At 41.7% G+C, this 22,621-nt stretch overlaps 1 protein-coding gene across 2 annotated transcripts in view; it reads left to right on the top strand.

The window, feature by feature from the left end:
* FHIP1A (FHF complex subunit HOOK interacting protein 1A) overlaps positions 1-22,621 on the top strand; it is a 140,657-nt gene that overhangs the window by 67,427 nt on the left and 50,609 nt on the right. The window contains exons 3-4 of one of the 2 annotated variants that reach the window (XM_073341346.2): positions 15,092-15,325; positions 17,067-17,693. In XM_073341346.2, the coding sequence (XP_073197447.1) occupies positions 15,221-15,325; positions 17,067-17,693 (732 nt within the window). In that variant the 5' untranslated portion in view covers positions 15,092-15,220. The remainder of the gene's footprint in view (positions 1-15,091; positions 15,326-17,066; positions 17,694-22,621) is intronic. The other variant, XM_073341348.2, reaches the window with a different exon arrangement.

The following is a 22,621-nucleotide window of genomic DNA, read 5'->3' on the forward strand; positions in this document are numbered from 1 at the left end:
ATGACAATGAATTGTGATAAAAGTATTATTTTGTGTATGGAAGGCAGGGTGGAGTAGAAAAAGTATGACAGAGGAAGAGAGGCATATAAAAATGGATAATAGAAAGATTGTACTATTAGCATTAATAGTGGGGTAGTTGGAAAACTTGTTCAGTAGTTTACTATATGGTATATTGTGTTCCATTACTCATCTGTCAAAATATAAAAGTTGATTGACATTTTGCCATTCATTGACAATTGATACTTCTGTAGTTTCCATGTCTTCATAATTTCCTGGCCATTTTTTTCTTTTGAAAGAGAATAGGACAGAATTCTTACAATCTGTGGGTATAATTCTGGATAATTATCTGATGATTCTGTTTGCAGTCCTGGACTACCACTAATTTCAGTCCTTGTGGAAACCGTTGACACTGCGTATTTGTTCAACTCATCATTTCAATACTCAGCTGTTAAACTTGTATAGCAAGACAATAAATGTGTTATATCATTCCAGATTTTCCACCAATTTACAAAGAAATCCTGAAGGAGAATTGCCAGACTTAAATAAAAATAGTGTTCGATTTCAGGAAAAAAAAGAGAATCTTACAATTGCTTATTTTTAAAAGTGTATCGCTTTATTGTGGCTTTTATGCCACAGCCTGAGGGGGAAAGACTAGCAGAGCTAAAACAACGAGGAGTCCTTGTGGCACCTTAGAGACTAACACATTTATTTGGGCATAAGCTTTCGTGGGCTGTAACCCACTTCATCAGATGCATGGAATGAAAAATACAGTAAGCAGGTATAAATGTACAGCACATTTATGCTTTGGACTTGTTTTTCAAGGTTTTTTTGTTGAAGAATGGCCACTTTTAAGTCTGTTGTTGAATGTCCAGGGAGATTGAAGTGGTCTCCTACTGGTCTTTGAATGTTACAATTCTTGATGTCTGATTTGTGTCCATTTATTCTTTTGCATGGAGACTGTCCGGTTTGGCCAATGTACATGGCAGAGGGGCATTGCTGGCACATGATGGCATATATCACACTGGTAGATGTGCAGGTGAACGAGTCCCTGATGGTGTGGCTGATGTGGTTAGGTCCTATGATGGTGTCTCTTGAATAGATATGTGGACAGAGCTGGCAACGGGGTTTGTTGCAGGAATTGGTTCCTGGGTTAGTGTTTCTGGTGTGTGGTTGCTTCAGGTTGGGGGGCTGTTTCCCAAGGTCTGTGAGAGTGAGGGATCGTCCTTCAGGATAGGTTGTAGATCCTTGATGTTGCGCTGGAGAGGTTTTAATTGGGGGCTGTAGGTGATGGCTGGTGGTGTTCTGTTACTTTCTTTGTTGGGCCTGTCCTGTAGTAGGTGACTTCTGGCTCGGTCAATCTGTTTCCTCACTTCCCCAGGTGAGCATTGTAGTTTTAAGAATGCTTGATAGAGATCCTGTAGGTGTTTGCCTCTGTCTGAGGGATTGGAGCAAATATGGTTGTATCTTAGGGCTTGGCTGTAGACAATGGATCGTGTGATGGAGTCAGGATGAAAGCTGGAGGCATGTAGGTAAGTATAGGGGTCAGTAGCTTTCCGGTATAGGGTGGTGTTTATGTGACCATTGTTTATTTGCACTGTAGTGTCCAGGAAGTGGATCTCTTGTGTGGACTCCTCTAGGGTGTGGGAGTTGCTGTTCTATCCTTTTCTCTAACTAGACAGGAAAAGCAGCTGTTCCACTCGCATTCTCTCTCTCAGCTTCAAAGGAAAGATTACGATCAAATAATAAATTTGATGCAATAAACCAGACAGTGGTTACCCTGAAAAACTTTATTAGCTTTCTAAACAAATTTATAAAGAAAAATGCCTTCTGAAAAGAGGTGAACAAAATCCCAGACTTGTTAGTCATTGTTACAGTAATAGATGCATCCGATGAAGTGAGCTGTAGCTCACGAAAGCTTATGCTCAAATAAATTGGTTAGTCTCTAAGGTACCACTAGTACTCCGTTTCTTTTTGCAAATATAGACTAACACGGCTGCTACTCCGAAACCTAATAGATTCATGGTTTTTCTTTTTCACCCCTCATTCAGAAGACAAGTATTGTAAAGAAAGCATCCATTTGTGTTGGTGCAACATTTTTACTGTTCCCTAATTTGATTATCTGGCTCTTCCCTTTCGCCCCGGTTACACAGTTGGCAATGTGTGTGATGGAGGTGCTCTGGCTCCCAGCCAAAGGGATTAATATTGCTTTTCTCAGACTGTATTCATGTGCCTTGTTCTCAAGGCAAAGATAGTCACAAGACCAGAAGATGGCATGACATTAATCAATTTCTAGGATACTGACTAACAAGATTGAGAAATGTACAAACATAACCTGTTCTTGTAACCATCTTAATAGTGCAGTCTTGCATTACAAGATCAGAGATGGAGAATTCATTTGTGCTCACAAGCATGAACAGCTCCACACTATTCTCGCATGACAAAGTATTTGCACTCTTGGGAAGGTTGGTGCAGTTTAGAAAAATAATGTATTTTCTATGAAGGGTGTAAAATGCACTAAAATTAAGTGGAACCAGATTTTGTAATGTAATCTCTTTTGTTTTTCTGCACTGAGCTTTATAAAAATATTAGATATTTCAAAGGTAAAAACACTTGCTGGCTGCCAGTAAAGTAAATTGGAATTGTAAGGCAACACTTTTTCCCTTTAGATGGACGCTGTCCTTCCTAACAGGTATTATTTAGCTGTCCTCGCTACATAAAATGATTGGTTAAGTGATCTGCCTACGATGGCAATATTGGGGATAAAAATACATTTTTAAATTGGACAAACATTAGAAAAATGCACAATGTGGTCACACAATAACAATCTGTGTTCCTCAACTTTAATTGCATATGATTTTCCTGTCTTTTTATCATATCTTTGAAGAGACATGTACTTGTATTTCACAGAAATTGCCTTGAAGAACCCCTGGCCCCCCTTTCACACTCCCATATCCTAAAGAAAAAACTGCACTTTGGCTTTGTCTATTGATAATGAGTCTGCATTATGTAAGTGTATTTGTGTTCAACAGTGAACTTTTTTGACTTTGTGTGCTGTTTATACTAGTTTATATAAAAAATAAATAAAAATCAAAATGCACCAAAGACCAATCCAATAGATTTTTACCGCAACTGATCTGTACAGTATTCCTTTTTAAAAACAGGGTATCATCTTGGAGGTCTCAGGGAGTTAATTTCAATTAGAGAATGAGTCTCTTAATAATAAAATGCACCTAGATGGTTAACAGATCTCGCAAGAGAAGGGCAGACTTTCAAAAGTAGAAAATGGTTGCTAGGCATCTTTCTGCCATGTGTGCCTTTGAAAATCTCCCCCTGAACCTCTGAAAATATTTGACCCTTTTTATCTTGAATCTATGTTGTCTATAGTATTTAGTAGTTTGTTTATAAGTTGTACTGTCTCTTGGAATATATTTGCATTCTTGGGTAGGTCAGTGCAGTTTAGAAAAATAGCATATCTTCTAACAAGTACGTGGTAATATACCTGCCTTCCAACTTCTAGAGCGGGTATCCTACGAACTGTATCACTGACTACACGACCCTACCTGATTCATTCCCTAAATCCTGTGCATGTAATGAGGCAGTGGTCCTGTGGGGAAAAGTCTTGAATTATGTGATCATATGCTATACCATAATGCGTATGCACAAGGGGGCTAAATTAAAGTTGCACTGGCTAGCTTTATATTCTGGCATTTCCAAACATTTAAGTGCTCGACTTTGCAACATAAATAAAATAAAAGGTTCTGGAATTAAAATTTTTTTGGGGAAAAAAAAGGTTTTAAGTAATTTTATTGTATGTAGGCACCTTTTTGGAAAGGTTTTCTAGCTGAGAATTCAAGGCAAAGAGACCATTCATTAAATTCATTTCCTTTCATATCCTTTAGGATATAAGATATAATAGTCTTGAATTGTTGGGATAAATATGTTGGGATGATTATAGAAGTTTATCTCCCTAGAAGAAATAACTTTCAGTAGCTGCAGAATGAAAAGAGGTAAATGACAGTAGATTTTCACATGGATTTAAACCATCTAGTCAATAACTATAATCCATTTTTTGTAAACCGATTGACAAACGTGCAGGGATTTCCTTAGCTAAGCTATAATTACTTTAAAGAAAAACACCCTATACATTTCCTGTAAAGTATGTAACATATTGCTAAAGCACAATAGTTAAATTCCCTTTTTGTAGAAACTTGGTAAGCCAAATGAGCTGCTGAGGGGAAAAATGAATTTGCTTTTGTAAATTTATATCAAATTTAGGATAGTCAAAAGAGAAGCTTTGCTTGATATAATGCTTATTATCGCAATTGGGCTTGAGAGGTCAACTTTTATTATTTTAATTTTAAGCCTGTTTGAAGATTTTGCTCTTACAGCATATTTAGTCTTGCGGCGAGATCTACAATACAGACCTATATCAGTTGAGCCCTGCATGGAATCAAATTATATCCTCGAATAGGAATCTGTCTCTGCAGCGGCGAAAGGAGCAGAACGTGCGGCTGCCGCTCCCAGCAGCCAGTGCCCCATGCCGGCAGCTCCTCCGGCACAGCTGTACCGCCCCCAGCCCCACCCACTGGGACAGGCACCAGGCTCACCGGCAGCTGTCTCTGGTTGCCCTCTCGTTTCCAAGCAGCACACATGCCCCCAGACAGGAGATGCAGACAGCTGCGTGGAAGAGACAGGGGCAGAGCTACGGGCGGTACAGCTGCCCCGGAGGAGCAGCGGCCCCACGTTATGCTCCTTTTGCTCCTGCGGTTCTGCGTATACCGATTTATATCCACGGATATCCGCATCCGTGGATATAAATTTGTATCCACACGGAGTTCTATATATCAGTATAACTACGACACTCAGGGGTATAAAAATCTACCCTGTGAGTGATGCAGTTCTACTGACCTATTCTCAGGCGTAGACAGCTCTGTGTTGACAGGAGACCTCCCATTGACATAGCTACTGCCTCTCAGGGAGGTGGATTGACTACCTCTCTCCCAATGGCGTAGTAGCTGTAGCACTGTACATGAAGACAAGCCCTGAGTGTTAATCTGGTAGAAGGCAGTTAAAATAGTAGGTAACTTGAACTTGATAAATCTTTTTGACCTTATGGCTGCAGCATTTTTCCACTCCCTCATGCTCATTTTAGCATTGAGCATAGGGCTGGGTGGGTGTATGTGTGTGCGCGTCAGTGGGGATCATATGTAAAAGGTAAAGTTCTTCTGCAAGTATAAGCGTGAGAGCAGGCATTGTGTTTTTAATACAGTAGCTGAAGTACAAGGGTCATTTTAAAAATGTGGCATATAACTTTAATGTGTTATACAGAGGCATAGATTAAGTACGTGTATAACTAGTTGCAAGTTTGGGACCCAAAAATGCACGTTGGTAATTTTTTTTAATGTACTTTTGTTGTGGATTAAGACTGACCGTGCAAAAATCTCTGTAGACTGCCATAAAAATGTATTGTGGATCTTATTATGCTTCCAATCAGCTCTAGTGATTTTTATTTTTGGTCTGGCTTTGAGGATTGTCCATTCTTCCATTATTGTTCTGGATGCAAGTATATTGAATAACTGCTTAATTTTGTTTCTAGTAATGTCCATAGACATTAGAGACTAGAAACTGTTACTCAATTCGTCTTTCTGTTGTCCTGAAGAGTTTGTAAATGTACCAAGCATAGAAGCTTCCACTGCTTCCCATGGGAGATTATTCCACAGGTTCATCATATATTTCCATGTCAGGAAGGTTTTCCTACTATACAGCCTAAATATTCCTTTTAATTTCATCATTCTGGTTATATATCCCCTCTTACTATTCTAAATAACTGCAGTGGAGTTTTCCTCTTCAGTCTCATGACTTAAATGGATTTGTGCCTGCTGACATCACTGGTGAATTTTGCCCCAAGTGTGTAAGACTTATCTCATACAGGTGTCAGAATTATTGTAGAAAGTAACATCAATTTTCTAAGGCCGTGTTTCTCAAACTGTTTATCATTCAGCCCACGATGTGCTACGTGGGCCGCAGGTCCACCACAGTCCCCCCACAGTCCCCTATGCCTAGAGCCCCTGCCCAGAGCAGGGCCAGGAGCTGAGCCATGGGCGACAGACCCCCGCGTCAGACTGGGCAGCTGAACCCTGGATGCTGCCCGGCGGGGCCGTGTGGCCAGACTGTGGGACCCCCGCTGGGAGGGGCCGGAGAGCTGGAGCCCGGGATGCTGTTGTACGCGGCCAGGCAGCAGCTGGAGATCGACCCCGAGACTCCTCCACCTGGGGCTGGACAGCCAGACCCTGGGACCCAGCAACCGGACCTGACCCCAGGAGCAGAGCCCCACCTAAAACCTGGGGATGCTGCAGAACCCCAGCAAAGCTCTAGTTCCCAGCACCCCACCACCACTGCCCAGAGCGCCTCCCCCCAAAAAACCTATCCACAGACCCACTCTCCCGCACCCTATGGCACTCACCAACCTCCTGCTGGCAGGAGCGCTCATAGAATATCAGGGTTGGAAGGGACCTCAGGAGATCATCTAGTCCAACCCCCTGCTCAAAGCAGGACCAATCACCAATTTTTGCACCAGATCCCTAAATGGCCTGTTCAAGGATTGAACTCACAACCCTGGGTTTAGCAGGCCAATGCTCAAACCACTGAGCTATCCCTCCCTGCCACAAGCTATCCCTCCCCCCCATGCAAGATGCTGTCTCCCCCTCAGCTACTCTCGCCCCCTACCTGACCAGTATGGCAAATTTTGAATTTTTTTTAACACACAGCTGGGCCGCAGGTTGAGAACTGCTGTTCTAAGGATATAAGTCAGAGGTGAGCAATGCCCGCGGGACCCTCCTGCCCAGCCCCCTGAGCTCCTGGCCCGGGAAGCTAGCCCCCGGCCCTTCCCCCACTGTTCTCCCTCCCGCGCAACCTCAGCTCACTGTGCCGTCAGCGCAATGCTCTGGGCGGCAGGGCTGGCAAGCTCCTGGGGCAGTGCAGCTGCACAGCCGCGGCCTGAGCCGGTGCTCTGTGCTGCACGGGGCGTGGCTGGCTCCAGCTGGGCAGCGCAACTGTAGTGCCGCCAGCCACCAGTGCTCCAGGCAGTGCGGTAAGTGGGGGGTTGGATAGAGGGCAGGGCAGTTCGGGTGGGGGTTGGTCAGGGGATGGGGGTGTGGATAGGGGTCAGCGGGGAACAGGGAGGGGTTGAATGGGGACAGGAGTCCCAGGGGGGCAGTCAGGTAGGAAGGGGGGTGGGGGGCAGTCGGGGCAGGGGTGGTCGGATGGGGCAGTCAGGAGTCAGAGGAGGGGTTGGATGGGGCGGCGGGGGGGCAGTTGGGTGGGGGTTCCGGGGTGATCAGGAGACAAGGAACAGCGGGGGGTGGATGGGGCAGGGGTCCCGGGGGGGACATCAGGGGGTGAGAATCGGGGGCCGAGCCACACCTGGCTGTTTGGGAGGCACAGCCTCCCCTAACTGGCCCTCCATACAATTTTCGAAACCCGATGCAGCCCTCAGGCCAAAAGGTTTGCCCACCCCTGGTTTAAGTGGATCATTTTGACGTCTTTCTCTTCTACCACCAGAGCCCAGTATGTTAAGCAGTTTCTGTTTAATATCTGGTGGTCGTTGTTCTATTTCCCTCCATTTTTTAATGAGCATGTTCTGTTTTGTTTTTCCTTTATACTATATTAATACCTAGATTCTTTTCTTTGTAAAGGAATCACAAGGTAGCTTGTCATGCAGTTACTTGTTTTATCCCCCTAGGGGTTGCTCTTTCTCTATAATATCTCAGTATCTTCAGTATGATATTTTAATCTGGAGTGTGTTTGCATGTAATGAATGTTTTGCTGATACAACTCAACAGAAGAAAGTTCTCTTTTGTCTCAAACTTATTAATGTTGTTCATCTTGCTGACTGTGTTCTTGTCAGAACATTCTATAGTGATTTTGGGACTGAATCAGCATAGTTATGGTTTGTAACTGAATAAAAAGAAATCAGACCTAGCTAGATTATTTTATTAAGCTTACAGTTCAGACTGAATCTTTATAAACTAACTTTAAAAAAAATCCTACCCCCCCCTTCCCAGTGTAGTTTAAAGTTCTAACATTCCTATTCTTGTTGTATTTATTATCAGCTTTTCACTGAAAGGAAACTTAAATTATGTTCTGGCTGAGTGTTACTGCTAGGTTGGTGCAGAATAAACAGATACAAATCTTGGGTTTTAAGGGCTGTGGTTGCAACTTTATTCATAAATTTGATTAAACTCAGTCTGTGATCTGAACTATTAACTGCTACCAAGTTGACACAGTCATTGTGGTCTTCCTGTAATAGGCCCAACTGGCACTAGGAGCTGAAGTACCATAAAAAAATAAGTTTCCACCCCCTATACTTGTGAAAAGAATAAGGGTATGCTGATAGCAGTGTATTGTGCAATAATGCTGTCCCTTTCATCAGTGGTAACCGCAGTCTGAATTTAGCTCACCTGTTCCTTTCTGAGCTCAAGTGTGTGACACAGGGATAAGACATGGCTGTTTATACCTCCAGGGACTCTGCCACAGGAACACCAGGGAATTCATGCTAGTTGGCTATCAAAGAACTCTCCTATTCACAAAAGAATGTGAGCTGTAAACAAGTGGGACCTTGTGGCCCATCAGGTGAACACCTCCATGGCTAAGGAGCTCAAGGTCTCTGTAAACTATTCAGCTTTTGCTTAATCACTACTCTAGTTTTTTTAACCCTTATACTGCAATGGTCCACCTTTGCTAGTAGCGGTATACCTTCCTAAACCCACTGCAGTACAGTTATGGACAAGACATGCAGGGCAGCTGAACAGTTCTGCCGAATCAGCAAAAATTCTTCCTTATTCTGTCCCTTAGGCTTTGTCTACGCTATGCAGCTTTTAGCTTTTATTTACATACAGAGTCAACCAGAAAGGAGCACACAGGAAAAAATAAGCCATGGGGGTTAGCCTGGTCGTGTGCTAAGACAATAAACTTTGGGAGCATATGTTGGAGATGAAGAAGACACCCCTTTATCCTGCACTTAGGAAGTAAACTGACAGCACATTTACATTCATGAAAACGGGATCCCAATCAGCCTTGCAAAAGGCTTTGAATGAGATAAGACTGCCTTAGTCAGGAAGTTAGCCTGTTACGTTTAGTCTCTAACAGTCATGTTATGATTTTGTTTCATATGTAACCCTTCTGTCTTGATTATCCTTACTCACGCTCTCTTAAATCTTGATCATTGATAATAAATTTGATTGTTTTCACTATAATTGTATCTCAGTGCTGTGATATTATAAAAGGAGTAGATCTTGAGCTAAATCAAACAAGCTGGTGTGTGCACTGTCCCTTTGGGGATAGTAAACCTTGTATTTCTGAGTGTTCAGTGGATAAGGGGCTACAGGGGAACTCTTCAAAGGCTCTCGAGTAGTGGGGTGCACCTGTTGTTAACCTGCAAGGCAAAATGAGGACTGGCACAGCCCATTGGAGATTGTTTGGATGACTAACACACTGGTGGTGTCAAGGAGCTGGTACCCAGACAAGCGCTGGAGGCAGGTGCAGTAACCAGATGACTCACAATCCTGGGCACTCTGAGAACCACCACATTCCACAATTTAACTTTACACTGGGAAACTGGGGTATTTCCCTTGTGTAGACAAGTTCTCAATGGACTTTGTTCAGGAATTGGGGAAAGAAATGCTCCCCACCAACGTGGGGGCTTGATGCACTGTGGCTGCACAGATACTGTCCTTTTGCCACAGGCCAGGGGCTGTAGTTGCAGCTAGGATCCATTTGTGTTCTTTCTACTGGATGGCTAGGCATATGGATTCAGTTACCTGAGAAAAAAATGTATTACCCATACTAGAGCAGCAGCCAGCAAAAGTTCATCTATACAGCTAGTAAGTCATTAGCATAGTCAGGACTCAGGGTTTTCAAGACAGGGTGATTATAAACACCTGACCCCTGCCTGCACCACTACTATTGGTAGTAATAATGCAGCTGTAGAGTTGTTGTGGGGGAAAATATACACAAACTTTCCTAGTGAAGGCAAAACTGTAATGGCAGATCCAGTGGCCATTCTCGCAATATGTTGCCCCATTCTGCATTATCTTAGGGAGGGAAAAGTCGTGAACAAGAACTTCATAGCAAATAGATTCTTTGGAGTCCCTCTTTCTGGTTTCTGAATGGAACTGGTGAATTTCTCTTTCGGTCTTTCCATGCCTGCTGAGAATCCTAGCATTTGGGCAACCCTGTGAGAGCCTCTAATGACCAAGTCATCAATAGAAAGCCTTCCTTTTATCAAAAAGTGTTATTAGATATGTGGACAGCCTCAAGAGAGGGACAGAAAAATTATTTGATGTCTCGTTGAAAGCAATAATACTTCCCAGCAATGACAAGTATTGCAGATTTACTCAGTCCAAGTGCCCTCTGAAGATGGATGGGAAATCCCATTAGATCTGCTACATGTCAGTTTCTTTGTTTTATTCTGCGGCTCTGCACTGATGTATGATAATAGCTGTCTGCATAAAGGTGTGCATTTATTATAACCTGTAAAGTACAGACAAAATGGGATAAGTGATATACCAAGGGAATGAGCTGTGTTTATTTTATGTTTTTTTATAAGCAAACACTCAGGATGTTAGAATTTCGTGGGTAAATTGGGAGCTGCCAATGCTGCCTCTCTGATTAATGTTACTGAAAGATTTTTTTCCAGTAAAGCTGCAAAAGGCAAATATTAGTATAGTTGTACACTGCAATATGTTACACACTTATTTGGTACATGTAATATTAAAAAGCTTTTTAAATGAAACCTTTTAAACAGAAATACTTAGTACTATTGTTTCCCCGATGTCAAGCTTTAGGGTGGTAACTATTACATATACAAGTAGCTTTTTTGGAGAAAGCCTCCATTACCTTAGTTTCTAAGTGCCTCACAATCTTAAATGTAGTTATCCTCCCAGTACTCCATTTATATAGGGAAGTATCCCATTTTGGTTTTGTAATTGTATTGTGGGGATAGTGATGTTAAGGTATCTAGATCTTTGGATAGGCATCTTTTTATTTTAAATATAAATAAAAATGAAAATTAAATTTCACAGATGGGGAACTGAGGTATAGAAAGACTTGCCCAAGTGACTTGGCCAAGATCACACAGCAAGTCTGTGGCAGGAAAGGCAATCAACCCAGGTCTCCAAGTCGAAGGCTGTCACCCTCGTCACTGGATCACCCATACTCCCCTTCAACTTCTGTGTATAAATATACATCTTAAGACATGATTTTTCCTTTGTTTTATTTTAATGTTTTTCATACTTCAGGTTATAAGATACTTTCCCCCCACTCCCCAGTTGCTTATAACATTGCCAAACTTAAACTATTTGGGATGGAATTTTACATGCTGGATGTCTGCCTCAGGCTGGCCTTTTTAAAAAAAAAAAAAAAAAAAAAGTTGCATCCAGAATGATTCAGCTGTTTCTGAGAATGAGGTAAGGGAAAAATATTGTTTTGCCATGTTTAAAAAAAAGTTCTTACAACCATTTGGTTGAGAAGCTCTAGTGATTCCTTGCTTTGAAGCAAGGATTTAAAATTTGCAGGAGGCAATCTCTCTGTCCGCGATGTGCCTTCAGGGCTGGCTCCAGGCACCAGTGTTCCAAGCAGATGCTTGGGGCAACAGTTAAAAAGGGGAGGCAGTTCCTCCGGCCATGGCAGCAATTCGGCAGTATCTTCTCTGTTCTGCCCGCGGCGGCGGCAATTCGGCAGCAGCTTCTCCCCCTTGCTGGCCGCAGCAGCAATGTTTTTCATTGCTTGGGTCGGCAAAAACTGTAGAGCCGGCCCTGTGTGCCTTTCACTGTTTCTGTGAAAATTTGCCCAAATGTGGCCAAGTTATAAACCTTTGAAAAAAATCTCAGTTCAGAAGTGCACAGTAGAGATTTGTTAGATCTTCACCGCTGAACTGTGAAGATTCTCCAGTCTTCACCACTTCTGGTATGAATGGACTGTGCAAGCTCCATCACCAGAACAACTGGGCATGTTCTAGCCCAGGGCTACAGGGCCTCTGCAGGGCTTGTCCTGCAATTGCAGCTCCTGGTTGCTGCAGGCTGGGATGGAACCTGCACTGTGAGAAGGGAGACTCTCTCTCTCTCCTGTGCTTTCCTTGACACCCAGGCAACATTGGAAGAGGAAGGTGCCTGACTTAAAAGCAAAGTTGACAATAGCTAGCATGGCAGGCAGGAGACCGGGGGAAGGACTTGGACGGTGTATGTAAGAGAATGGGACTGGAATGAGGAGACAGGAGTGGGACAGGCTGGAGATGGCAGGGCAGAAGGGACTTAGGACTAAGACAATTGAATGCTGTCCTAGAGAAAAAAGAAAAGGAGTACTTGTGGCACCTTAGAGACTAACCAATTTATTTGAGCATGAGCTTTCGTGAGCTACAGCATAGATCTATGCAGGAAATAGCCCGACTTGATTATGTAAAGAGTTGTCACTTTGGATGGGCTAGCACCAGCAGGAGAGTGAATTTGTGTGGGGGGGTGGAGGGTGAGAAAACCTGGATTTGTGCTGGAAATGGCCCACCTGTTGATCACTTTAGATAAGCTATTACCAGCAGGACAGTGGGGTGGGAGGAGGTATTGTTTCATGATTTCTGTGTGTATATAAAGTCTGCTGCAGTTTCCACGGTAAACATCTGATGAAGTGAGCTGTAGCTCACGAAAGCTCATGCTCAAATAAATTGGTTAGTCTCTAAGGTGCCACAAGTACTCCTTTTCTTTTTGCGAATACAGACTAACACGGCTGTTCCTCTGAAACCTGTCCTAGAGAACTGGCTTCTGTCCCTTTTTCTGCCACAGAGTTCCTGTGAGATTTAAAGTCATTTAAACCAGATTTTTCCAGCTGGTGACTAATTTATGTGCTCTTCATTTTTTGGGTGTCTGATTTGATACACTGGAATCTGATCTGCAGAAGTGATGAACACTAACTGGTGCAACTGAAGAACAAGGGAGCTGTGCTTGAACATACAGAGTGTTCTAAATGCTAAGTACTCAAAACAACCCGCATCTGGTCCTAGGCATCTCAAATTAAGTGCCCACGATTAGTGGCCTTAATATTTCTGTGCCTCAGCTGCCCATCTGTAAACTGCCTCTCACCAGGTTATCATGAAAATAAATTTGTTTGTGAAGCATGATATTCTAGAGGTGAGTCCATGAGGAAATGAATATTCTCTCTTCAATGCAGGGTTTGAATAGTATGCAGTAAATAAGGTATAGGGTCACACTTTGAACAATAAGGATATAACAAAATGTTCAATAGCTGTTCATTATGTGAGCACCGACCATCCTGTGCACTAAATGAGGCAGGCGCTCTGCAGAAAAAATATTATGTGATCATGTAATGAAAGACTGTACCATAATGCATAGGCACAAGAAGGCTGGAATTAAAGTTGCACAGGCTTACCTTCATTCTTGCATTTCCCAACTTGAGTGCTTGACTTTGCAACTTTCAAGATTTTTTAGCAGTATTTTTGTGTGTAATTTCCTAGGTTGTAAACTTTGTAAACTCCTGGAATTTTGTACTTACAATTGAGAGAGAAACTTTGTTATATGGCAGGTCTCAGATCACAAATTCTGCTTCCACTACAGAGTTCCATGAATGTAGGTAGAGCACAATAAGGGAGACGTCTACCATGGAGAGGAGAATTTTGATCTTACAAGAAATATACTAAAGAATACCTAATGTATTGTTAAAGGCCTCTGGATTATGCAACAATTGTATTCTTTAAAACCAAAAGAGATTCAGCCAAGACAACAGTCTTACAATGTGGTTTTATTAAGACAAGAGAATTTCCTGTTTTTATTTATTTTTGTATATATTATATAGTGTGTGTGTGTTCTACCTGTATTCATGAAAATCTACAGGGACAGTAGAATTTGATTCAATATCTGCCTCATAGTTGACAGAGAAGTGTTATCATAAGTTTACAAAGCTCTAGGATGTCTAGAGTTGGAACAGGGATTGAAGAGAAAAATAATGTTTCAGACAGAACATCTCTATAAATAATCATGTTTAACTCCATATTCTCTGTTCTGACCTACTGTTCACAATATAATCTCACCTGTATGCATTTGTTCTCTGTTCCTACCTTCTTACAGGGATTTTCAGTTGTTATACAGGAGAGAGTTAAATTAAATGTCCAGATTTTTTTTGTGTGAAATTGAAAGCCCAGCTGGTTTGCCTGTTCTCCCCCACCCCCAAGAAAAAAATAGATGCAGAGGGGAAATGTGGAATTATGTGGTTGTCCAAGACCTTGGTGCTTGGGGGAACAGTATGTTCTCATAAGCCTCTCATAAATATCTGGGAGATGTCTGTCTTTCTGTTTCATTTTGACTCTACCCTGAAGGTGTATCACTGCTTTGATTCTGTGATATACAAGTAGTAAATAATGCATGAAAAGAAAAATCCAGTGTTTGGTCTCTATCTTATTCTCAAAGTCCTCTGAACTAATATGATACTTTAATTAATGTGACTTTGGATAACATAAGTTCTTTTCTTCTCTTCTATACTTTTATGTTCCATGTTTATGGTGTGTTTAACATTGTATCAATTAATCCTGTTATTTGTATGCAGTGTTCTACAGAGCTTTCTAAATGTACACCATTTACCTTTATTAATCAAAAAGGTCAAGTGTTTGAAAGAATGATTGTTTGTAAGGAAAAGATTATCTTAAAAAGCCCCAGAAATAACCTATAGCTTGTTTAGATGTATAGCTTGCAGAATGTCGTTAGTTACTAAGCAATACTGTAGAGAGGAGGATGTCAGAAAGCATGTGCACACACTCACACAAAAAGTAAATGTTCATGTATACCAGATTCGAATACCCTTATTCATGTTGAATATATCACCTTACTCCACACACAATTTCACTGACTTCAACAGGGCTATTTGAGGAGTAAGGTACTACTCATTGTTACTAAAGGTATGGGAATCTAGCCTGAAGCAATTTGCTTACAAAGCATTCCACTCAGATCGAAGTCTCAAGGAAATGTATGTCAGTGTTTAACTAAGTCCTGCTTTGTCCTGCAATACAATCTGATGTGTTTTGTCATTTTTACAGATTTCTGTGAGCTGCAGAGTCAATAAAGAAATGTCCATCCTACAGTGATGCTTGCACCTCATTGACTTGACTACAGAGTTTTCAACAGAAATTGAATATGGCCTAGTAGGATTGACCTTTGGAGAATTTATGATGTCCTCCGGTATTAGTAGAAGCAAGAACCGGCAGGCTGTGAACCTGCAGGGAGTTGACCCAGAAACATGCATGATAGTGTTTAAAACGCACTGGGGACAGGTAATATAATTCAGTAATACTTGATAGTTTTATTGATTTGAAGTAGGTTGTGTTCATAGGAATCCACTCAAAGCAAAGACTGGTATGGTAACATTGCACTTTCCAGAAACAAGCCTGTATTTCACAGAGTTTATTGGCTAACATTAAAACATGTTTAATAATATTATAACTCAATTTTTGAACTACAGTAGAACCTTGCTAATCCACACTGAGATAGACCTCAAATTTGCAGCAAAGAGAGAGATAATGTTGCCTAATGATCTGGTACTGGAATTGAGAGACCTAGATTCTGTTTCCAGCTCTCCCAATGACTCACTGGGGTATTACGCAGGTCACTTATCTTCTCTGTGCCATTGTTTCCCTATCTGTGTAATGGGGGGAATAATGCTTAATCACCTTTTGTGCAATGTGCTTTTAGATCTAAGGGTGAAAAGCTCTTCTGGTATTAATAATTGACTACAGATTTTCAGGTTGCATGGTGTAATTTACATATTACTGGCTTCTTCTCCTGCCAGGTGCTTTTTCAAAAAGCTGTTGTTTGTATTGTGCTGAAAAGGAAGGTGACCTAGGGTCTTTATTGTTCCTGAAACTCTGTTGTAGGGTTTGAAGAGCCACCTGGTGGCTGATCTTGTGATGACCACTAAAGCCCAGATCCTCAAAGTTATTTAGGCACCTAACTCTCATTGAAACCAATAGAGGCTTGAAATCAATGGGAGTCAAGTTCCTTTGAGGACCTTAGTGCCACTGAGATGTTAAGCTACCATCATTTTAGGAGAGCTGTCACTAACCTGTGTTGCTGTCATATGGACTGATGTGTTGCAGGAGAATCTGTAGTGATCAGCAAATTTCTGATGCCTGAGAACAATGGACCATTAGTGAGGATCTGCACTGGCATCCTGTAGTGAGGAAACTCTAATTTAAACATCTTGTAGTATTCAGCCTAGTCAAGGGAGCAAACTGAGGTGGCCTCTGCTCTGTTCTGTGTGGGAGAACAGCTCACCTCAGCTCTGCTGTCTCCCCTTGAGGAGGGAGAGAAGGCAGAAAGGGCAAGGAAGTGGTATTGTGATTTAGCCTAAAGAGCAGGGTGGAGCAGTTGCATTTATTACTTGTTCCCAATGTTGGGCTGATTACTGCAAGAGTGTGCAGGAAGCAGTTGTCTCTCTGTTCTCACTTAGCACCTTGTGTGATCATATCTTATCTGAGCACCTTCTACCACTGGAAAATAGAATGCTCAAGGCCTTGCAGAGTCTGACCATTAAATTAATAAGGGTGGTATTTTCACCCATTCCTAATTACCTTACTACATCCAAATTTTAACAAATCCTGCATACCTTACTGAGGGCAATATTTTGATAACCTTTGCTCACACTGAATAGTACCTTGCATAGGCCCATTGACTTCAGGCTTCTGTTGCACAGAGTTTGTCTGACACTGAAAGAAACTTGCCTAAGACAATAGTATATCTCCGATTTGAAGTACAGTAGAACCTATCTAATCCACACTTTAATAAATCCCAAATTTGCAGCAATGGGGCTACTTGTGCAGTAAGGGACTGGTCAGTGTGAGTAAAGATGTCGCAGTTTAGTCCAGAATGTGTGACAAGTGTGAAGTTTTAAAGATTGATTTTTCAGCGTGCAAAAAGTTTGAAGCATGAAAAGTAAAAGACGTGATCTCTTTTTATTCAACTATATATTTTTAAACATGTACACTGGGATGATAAATGTGCATTTGGTTTGTTTAGGTTGTAAAAATCCTAGAGAAGCATGACCCTTTGAAAAATACTCAGGCGAAATATGGGGCAATTCCACCAGATGAGGCCAGCACTGTGCAGAATTATGTGGAGCATATGCTTTTCTTATTAATTGAGGAGCAAGCAAAAGATGCTGCAATGGGGCCTATCCTTGAGTTTGTAGTCACAGAGAACATAATGGAAAAACTCTTCCTTTGGAGCTTGAGGCGGGAGTTCAACGATGAGACAAAAATTGAGCAGCTGAAGATATATGAGATGCTGGTTACTCAGTCCCATCAGCCTGTGCTGCACCACAAGCCCATCTTGAAGCCTTTGATGATGTTGCTGAGCTCTTGCTCAGGAACGGCCACACCAGCTGTGGAGTTGGAGCTGGTCATCCTGCTGAACCAACTCTGCTCTATCCTAGCCAAAGATCCTTCCATTCTGGAACTGTTTTTCCACACCAGCGAGGACCAAGGAGCTGCCAACTTTCTCATTTTTTCCCTTTTGATTCCCTTCATCCATCGGGAAGGAACAATAGGTCAGCAGGCTCGTGATGCTCTGCTCTTCATAATGTCCCTGTCAGCTGAGAACAACGTTGTTGCAAATCACATAGTAGAAAACACCTACTTTTGTCCTGTAAGTTGTTGGGTTTTGGGGTGTTTTTTTTTTTTTTACCATAAATTTACTTTCTCTCTGTAACTTTTCACTTTTTTGCTTTTTTCTTCCACTATCCTTTTTAGGAAAGATGAATTCATTTTACTTATTCCATAATTCTAAACTATAAGGCTGGAAACCATCCTAGTCCTGTAGAAATTACAGATGCTATAGGGATGGGCGAGGAGAGAGGGGTTGGCTGGCAAGGGAAACAGTTTTCACCATTAACCACCATCTTGTTGAACAGAGGCTTCCTTTATCAAATTTGGCAGTAGGGGGCCCTGTTCTGAGACTTTTAAACCAGTATTTATGTTCAGCTTTAGAACTTGTTAGAAATCTAACTTTACAATTTAAACAATAATAAACCTATTACTTTAAAGAGACAACCAATCAACCCTCCCGCAGCAGAATAGCTGTTTGCTAAGCAAATGTTAAACAAGGGTGCAAAGATGGATTTTTCTTGTTTCACTGCTTCTTTGCTTGCCTCCAAGTAAAATAAGAAATTGGGGCCTGAGATGAAATTATAGGTGCTACATATGGTATTTGGGAAAGAGGGCCAAAACAGAGCTATATAGACTACCTGAAAAAAATCACCTTTTTCTGGTTTGGTATTTAATTCTTATTTACATACTATGTGGCTTGTGTTTTAGTCTGATAATAAAAGACGAGGCACATTTTAAATGGGAAAAGAAAATCTTGTCTAGTTAGCATAGAACTGGGATTTAGCAATATTTGTTCTGGCTTTGTCAGTCACCTCTGCCACAGGCTTGCTATGTGACCTTGGGCAAGTTAACATTTTTGTCTCAGATCCCCTATGTACAATATGTCAATATAATGGTATCTGGAGTATTGAGGCTTATTTTATACATTTACAAAGCACTTGTTGATTCTTGAATGTCTATACATATAAAATGATGGAGTCTGAATTAGCTGTTACCACTCAAGAAAGAGACCTTGGAGTCACTGTGGATAGTTCTCTGAAAACATCCACTCAATGCGCAGAGGCAATCAAAAAAGTGAACAGAATGTTGGGCACCATTAAGAAAGGGATAGATAATAAGACAGAAAATGTCATATTGCCTCTATATACTTCCATGGTACGCCCACATCTTGAATACTGTGTGCACATGTGGTCGCCCCTCCTCAAAAAAGGGATTGGAATTAGAAAAGGTTCAGAAAAGGGCAACAAAAATGAATATGGAATGGCTGCCATATGAGGAGAGATTAATAAGACTGGGACTATTCAGCTTGGAAAAGAAATGACTAAGGGGGGGATATGATAGATGTCTGCTAAATCAAGATTGGTGTGGAGAAAGTAAATAAGGAAGTGTTATATACTCCCTCTCATAACACAAGAACTAGGGGTCACCAAATGAAATTAATAGGCAGCAGGTTTAAAACAAACAAAAGGAAGTATTTCTTCACATAATGCACAGTTAATCTGTGGAACTCTTTGCCAGAGGATGTTGTGAAGGCCAAGACTATAGCAGGGTTCAAAAAAGAACTAGCTAAATTCATGGAGGATAGGTCCATGAATGGCTATTAGCCAGGATGGGCAGGGATGGTGTCCCTAGCCTCTATTTGCCAGAAAATGGGAATGGGCAACTTGATGATTACCTATTCTGTTCATTCCCTCTGGGGCATTTGGCATTGGCCACTGTCGAAAGACTGGATACAGAGTTAGATGGACCTTTGGTCTGACCCAGTATGGCCTTTCTTATGTGTATAGAAGTCCAAAGTATTTTTATTCAGGATATTTTTCACTGATTACTGCTTTGCCCAGCTCCGAATCAGAGAACGGTCTGCACAACCAGAGATTATGGCCATCAGTCAGAAGCTATAAATGCAGATTTTGATTAAAAATATTGTGTCAATAACTATTTAAATTATAAATATCTTTCTCCATGTGATTTCTCCCTCCCCCCATTAATTGCTAATAAATCCTGCATTGTGGCAGCTTTCCCTACCCCCATGGAGACAACCCTCCACAGAGCATCGGAAGGGTATGTGGGTAGGAGATTGTGTCTAGGACTCAAGTTGTCTATCACTTTCACTGCTGACCCAGTGCATGCTTGCTGGCAACATCACACATGTAAACTGCTCCAGTTCAGAGAAGCAGTAAACGGTCCATGGCAGGGCATAGTAATTGCTTGGCCTGAGCACTCCTACAGTGAAAGAGATGTCTCCTGTGCCAGACATGCAAGAGGCAATGCATTGACATCACACTCACACCTTCCCCATGTGCCAGCTGCCTCAGGCAAAGGCAGGCATTGGGACTGTTGATAAAAACAAAAATGACCACAAAACCTCCTTCTCTTCCTACATGAATATTCCCACATTTAGACGCAAATCCTGAATACAGAAGCTAGCCTGAATAGACAGGTTGGGACAAGGACAAGATGTCTTCCTCCCCAGCCAATGTCAGAGTTGCTCACTGGAGGCTAGTTCTTCCTAATGGCCCTTTTTTGATCAACCTTTCAACTCCATCCTGCAACCTCCTTGGTGAGGTAGTGTGAAGCAGGGCTCAGACCAAGCCTGAATTTGGTAGCAGCCTAAAAAACAGGTTTCTGTCTAACTTTTGATGATTCACTTTTACAATTCTGAACACCATACCCATACATGGCAAATAATGAAGCAGTCTCTTGCACCGAGAGGCTCTGTTTGACCTAATTTAAATAGATACTACTAAAGAATACATGAGCTTGGTTTTTCAATTGTCCTTCAGATAAATACCATTATTGAATCTACGCAATAACTTCCATAATTACATTTGCCAATTAATTTTTAAAAAAAAGTCTTTAGTATAAAAAGATAAAAGCCAACTATCTTAACCTACGAACAGCGGGGAACTGTGATTGACAAAAAGCTTTCTTAATTAAAATGATTGTCAGAGTGTGTTAGAATCAGATTTTCTGAACAGTAATGAGACTAGTCCAACTCTGTAATAAATTCTAATGCAATCTTACGGTTTATGCTTCTTGTTTCCCCTGGCAAGAATTTGCCTGCCAGTACTAAGTCTTTTTTTATGTTGATCTTAACAGAATCCAGGGCCAAATTTTGCTCTGGAACAACTCTATAGGCATGAGTGGTGTCACTCTAGATCAGAGGTCCCCAAACCATGGGGCATGCCCCCCCTAGAGGGCTGTGGAGGAATGTTTGGGAGGGTACATCCGGGCCCTCTCTGCTCCAGTCCTGCCCCCAGCCATGTCCCCATCCCCAGCCTTGGCACAGCTCCGTTCCCAGTCCCACCCTCAGCCTCGGCTGTAGGCCGTGGCTCCATTCCCGGGCCGGGATCAAGGTCGGGGGAGAGACTGTGAGAAGAGCAGCACCTAACTGCAGGCCTGACCAAAGCCCCAGTTTATGGAGAGGGGTGGACAAGGGTAAGGGAGTTGCGACCCTCAAACATTTGCGGACCGCTGCTCTAGATTCTGAGATCAAACTTGGCCCCAGTTCCCTTCTGCTTGGGTACATACAATAGAAAGCTTAAAAGACTTCCTTCCTGCTATTTCCTAAGAGAAGTGACACAAGCTACTTTGATTTACTCCACTTAAAACTAGACTGGACAAAGTGTTCAAGCTTAGATTATAGGGTAGAGGGATGGATTGCATGAGCCATGGCATGGTCTACTCTTCTGAGCATAGGACTAGGAGACAAGCTCCTGAGCTTCATTCCCAGCTCTTATATAGACTTCCTCTATATCTTCAGATGAATAATTTGATTTATTTGCCTCAGTTTCCTTCTCTGTGAGTTGAACTTACCACCTACTTCCCGAGATGTAGTGAGAATTAACGTTTCTAGAGGGTTTTCTGTTGTAAAAGTTCACAAATACTGAATATTTGCTAGTAGTTACAAATACTTCCATTATGTATTGGCTCTGAGAGTGCCCACAGTTTGTGGGAGGCCCACTGTGAACACACAAGATATATAGACTATCACCAAATAACTCACAACCTTGTCATAATCAATCATTGTCTTATGGGCATGACAGAAGATGTGAGTCATCAGAGGGGATTGATGTATAGAGAGTGGCCTTGAGGACCACCTCATAAGGGCATTACAGCCATAGTTAACAGCATGGAAGAAACCCTGGATATGCTTGTTGGAGAAACAGACAGATAGTGTGTTGGCACTGGTGCAGCATTGTTGGAGTGAAGGGAAAGGGGAGATGTAGAAAGAGACAAAGGAAGTCTTTCCTATCTCTGTTTTTCTATGATCTTAGCATTTATGGTTCTGTCTCTACTGGTTAAAAACAGAAAAAAAAATACAAAAATCCATGAAATAACCCCCCAAAAGTACCTTATTTTATGTGCCCAGTTACAGAAATTAAGAAGTTCTTGCTTTTAATATTTGACATTTATCACTTTATTTTTTTCTGAATTACTTAGTGCCAAGTTTGTACATATAGCTATTAATTCCTAGCAATAGCTATGTTTAGACCTTAGCCACATGGTAAAAATCCTCAAACTGTTTTGGCTAAATAAACTGCAGAAACTGCTTCCAACATAGATTCTGCTTTTGAGAACCTTATTTAAGTAATTCCATGATGAGTTGTTTGTGAACCAAGTAAAAATGTTGTATTGCATAACAACAACTTTTTTAAACATTGTTTTTTCACAGCTTCCTGAATTCTATCTTGCCTGATAGAGTGAAAAGTATGTAAGGAATAACCTTCTCTAAGGTGTGGGGTGGTTGTGAGTTTATCACTCCTTTTTTGCGTGTAGTGAGGCATGAAGTTGAAAGTCAGTTTCATCTAGTTCCAGGAAGTGAATTTGTCTCTTAATAAGAAAAGGAGTACTTGTGGCACCTTAGAGACTAACCAATTTATTTGAGCATAAGCTTTCATGAGCTACAGCTCACTTCATCGGATGCATACTGTGGAAACTGCAGAAGACATTATATACACAGAGACC

The sequence above is a fragment of the Lepidochelys kempii genome, chromosome 4 (genome assembly GCF_965140285.1).
Source record: "Lepidochelys kempii isolate rLepKem1 chromosome 4, rLepKem1.hap1, whole genome shotgun sequence".
In the NCBI taxonomy this organism is placed as follows: Eukaryota; Metazoa; Chordata; order Testudines; family Cheloniidae; genus Lepidochelys; species Lepidochelys kempii.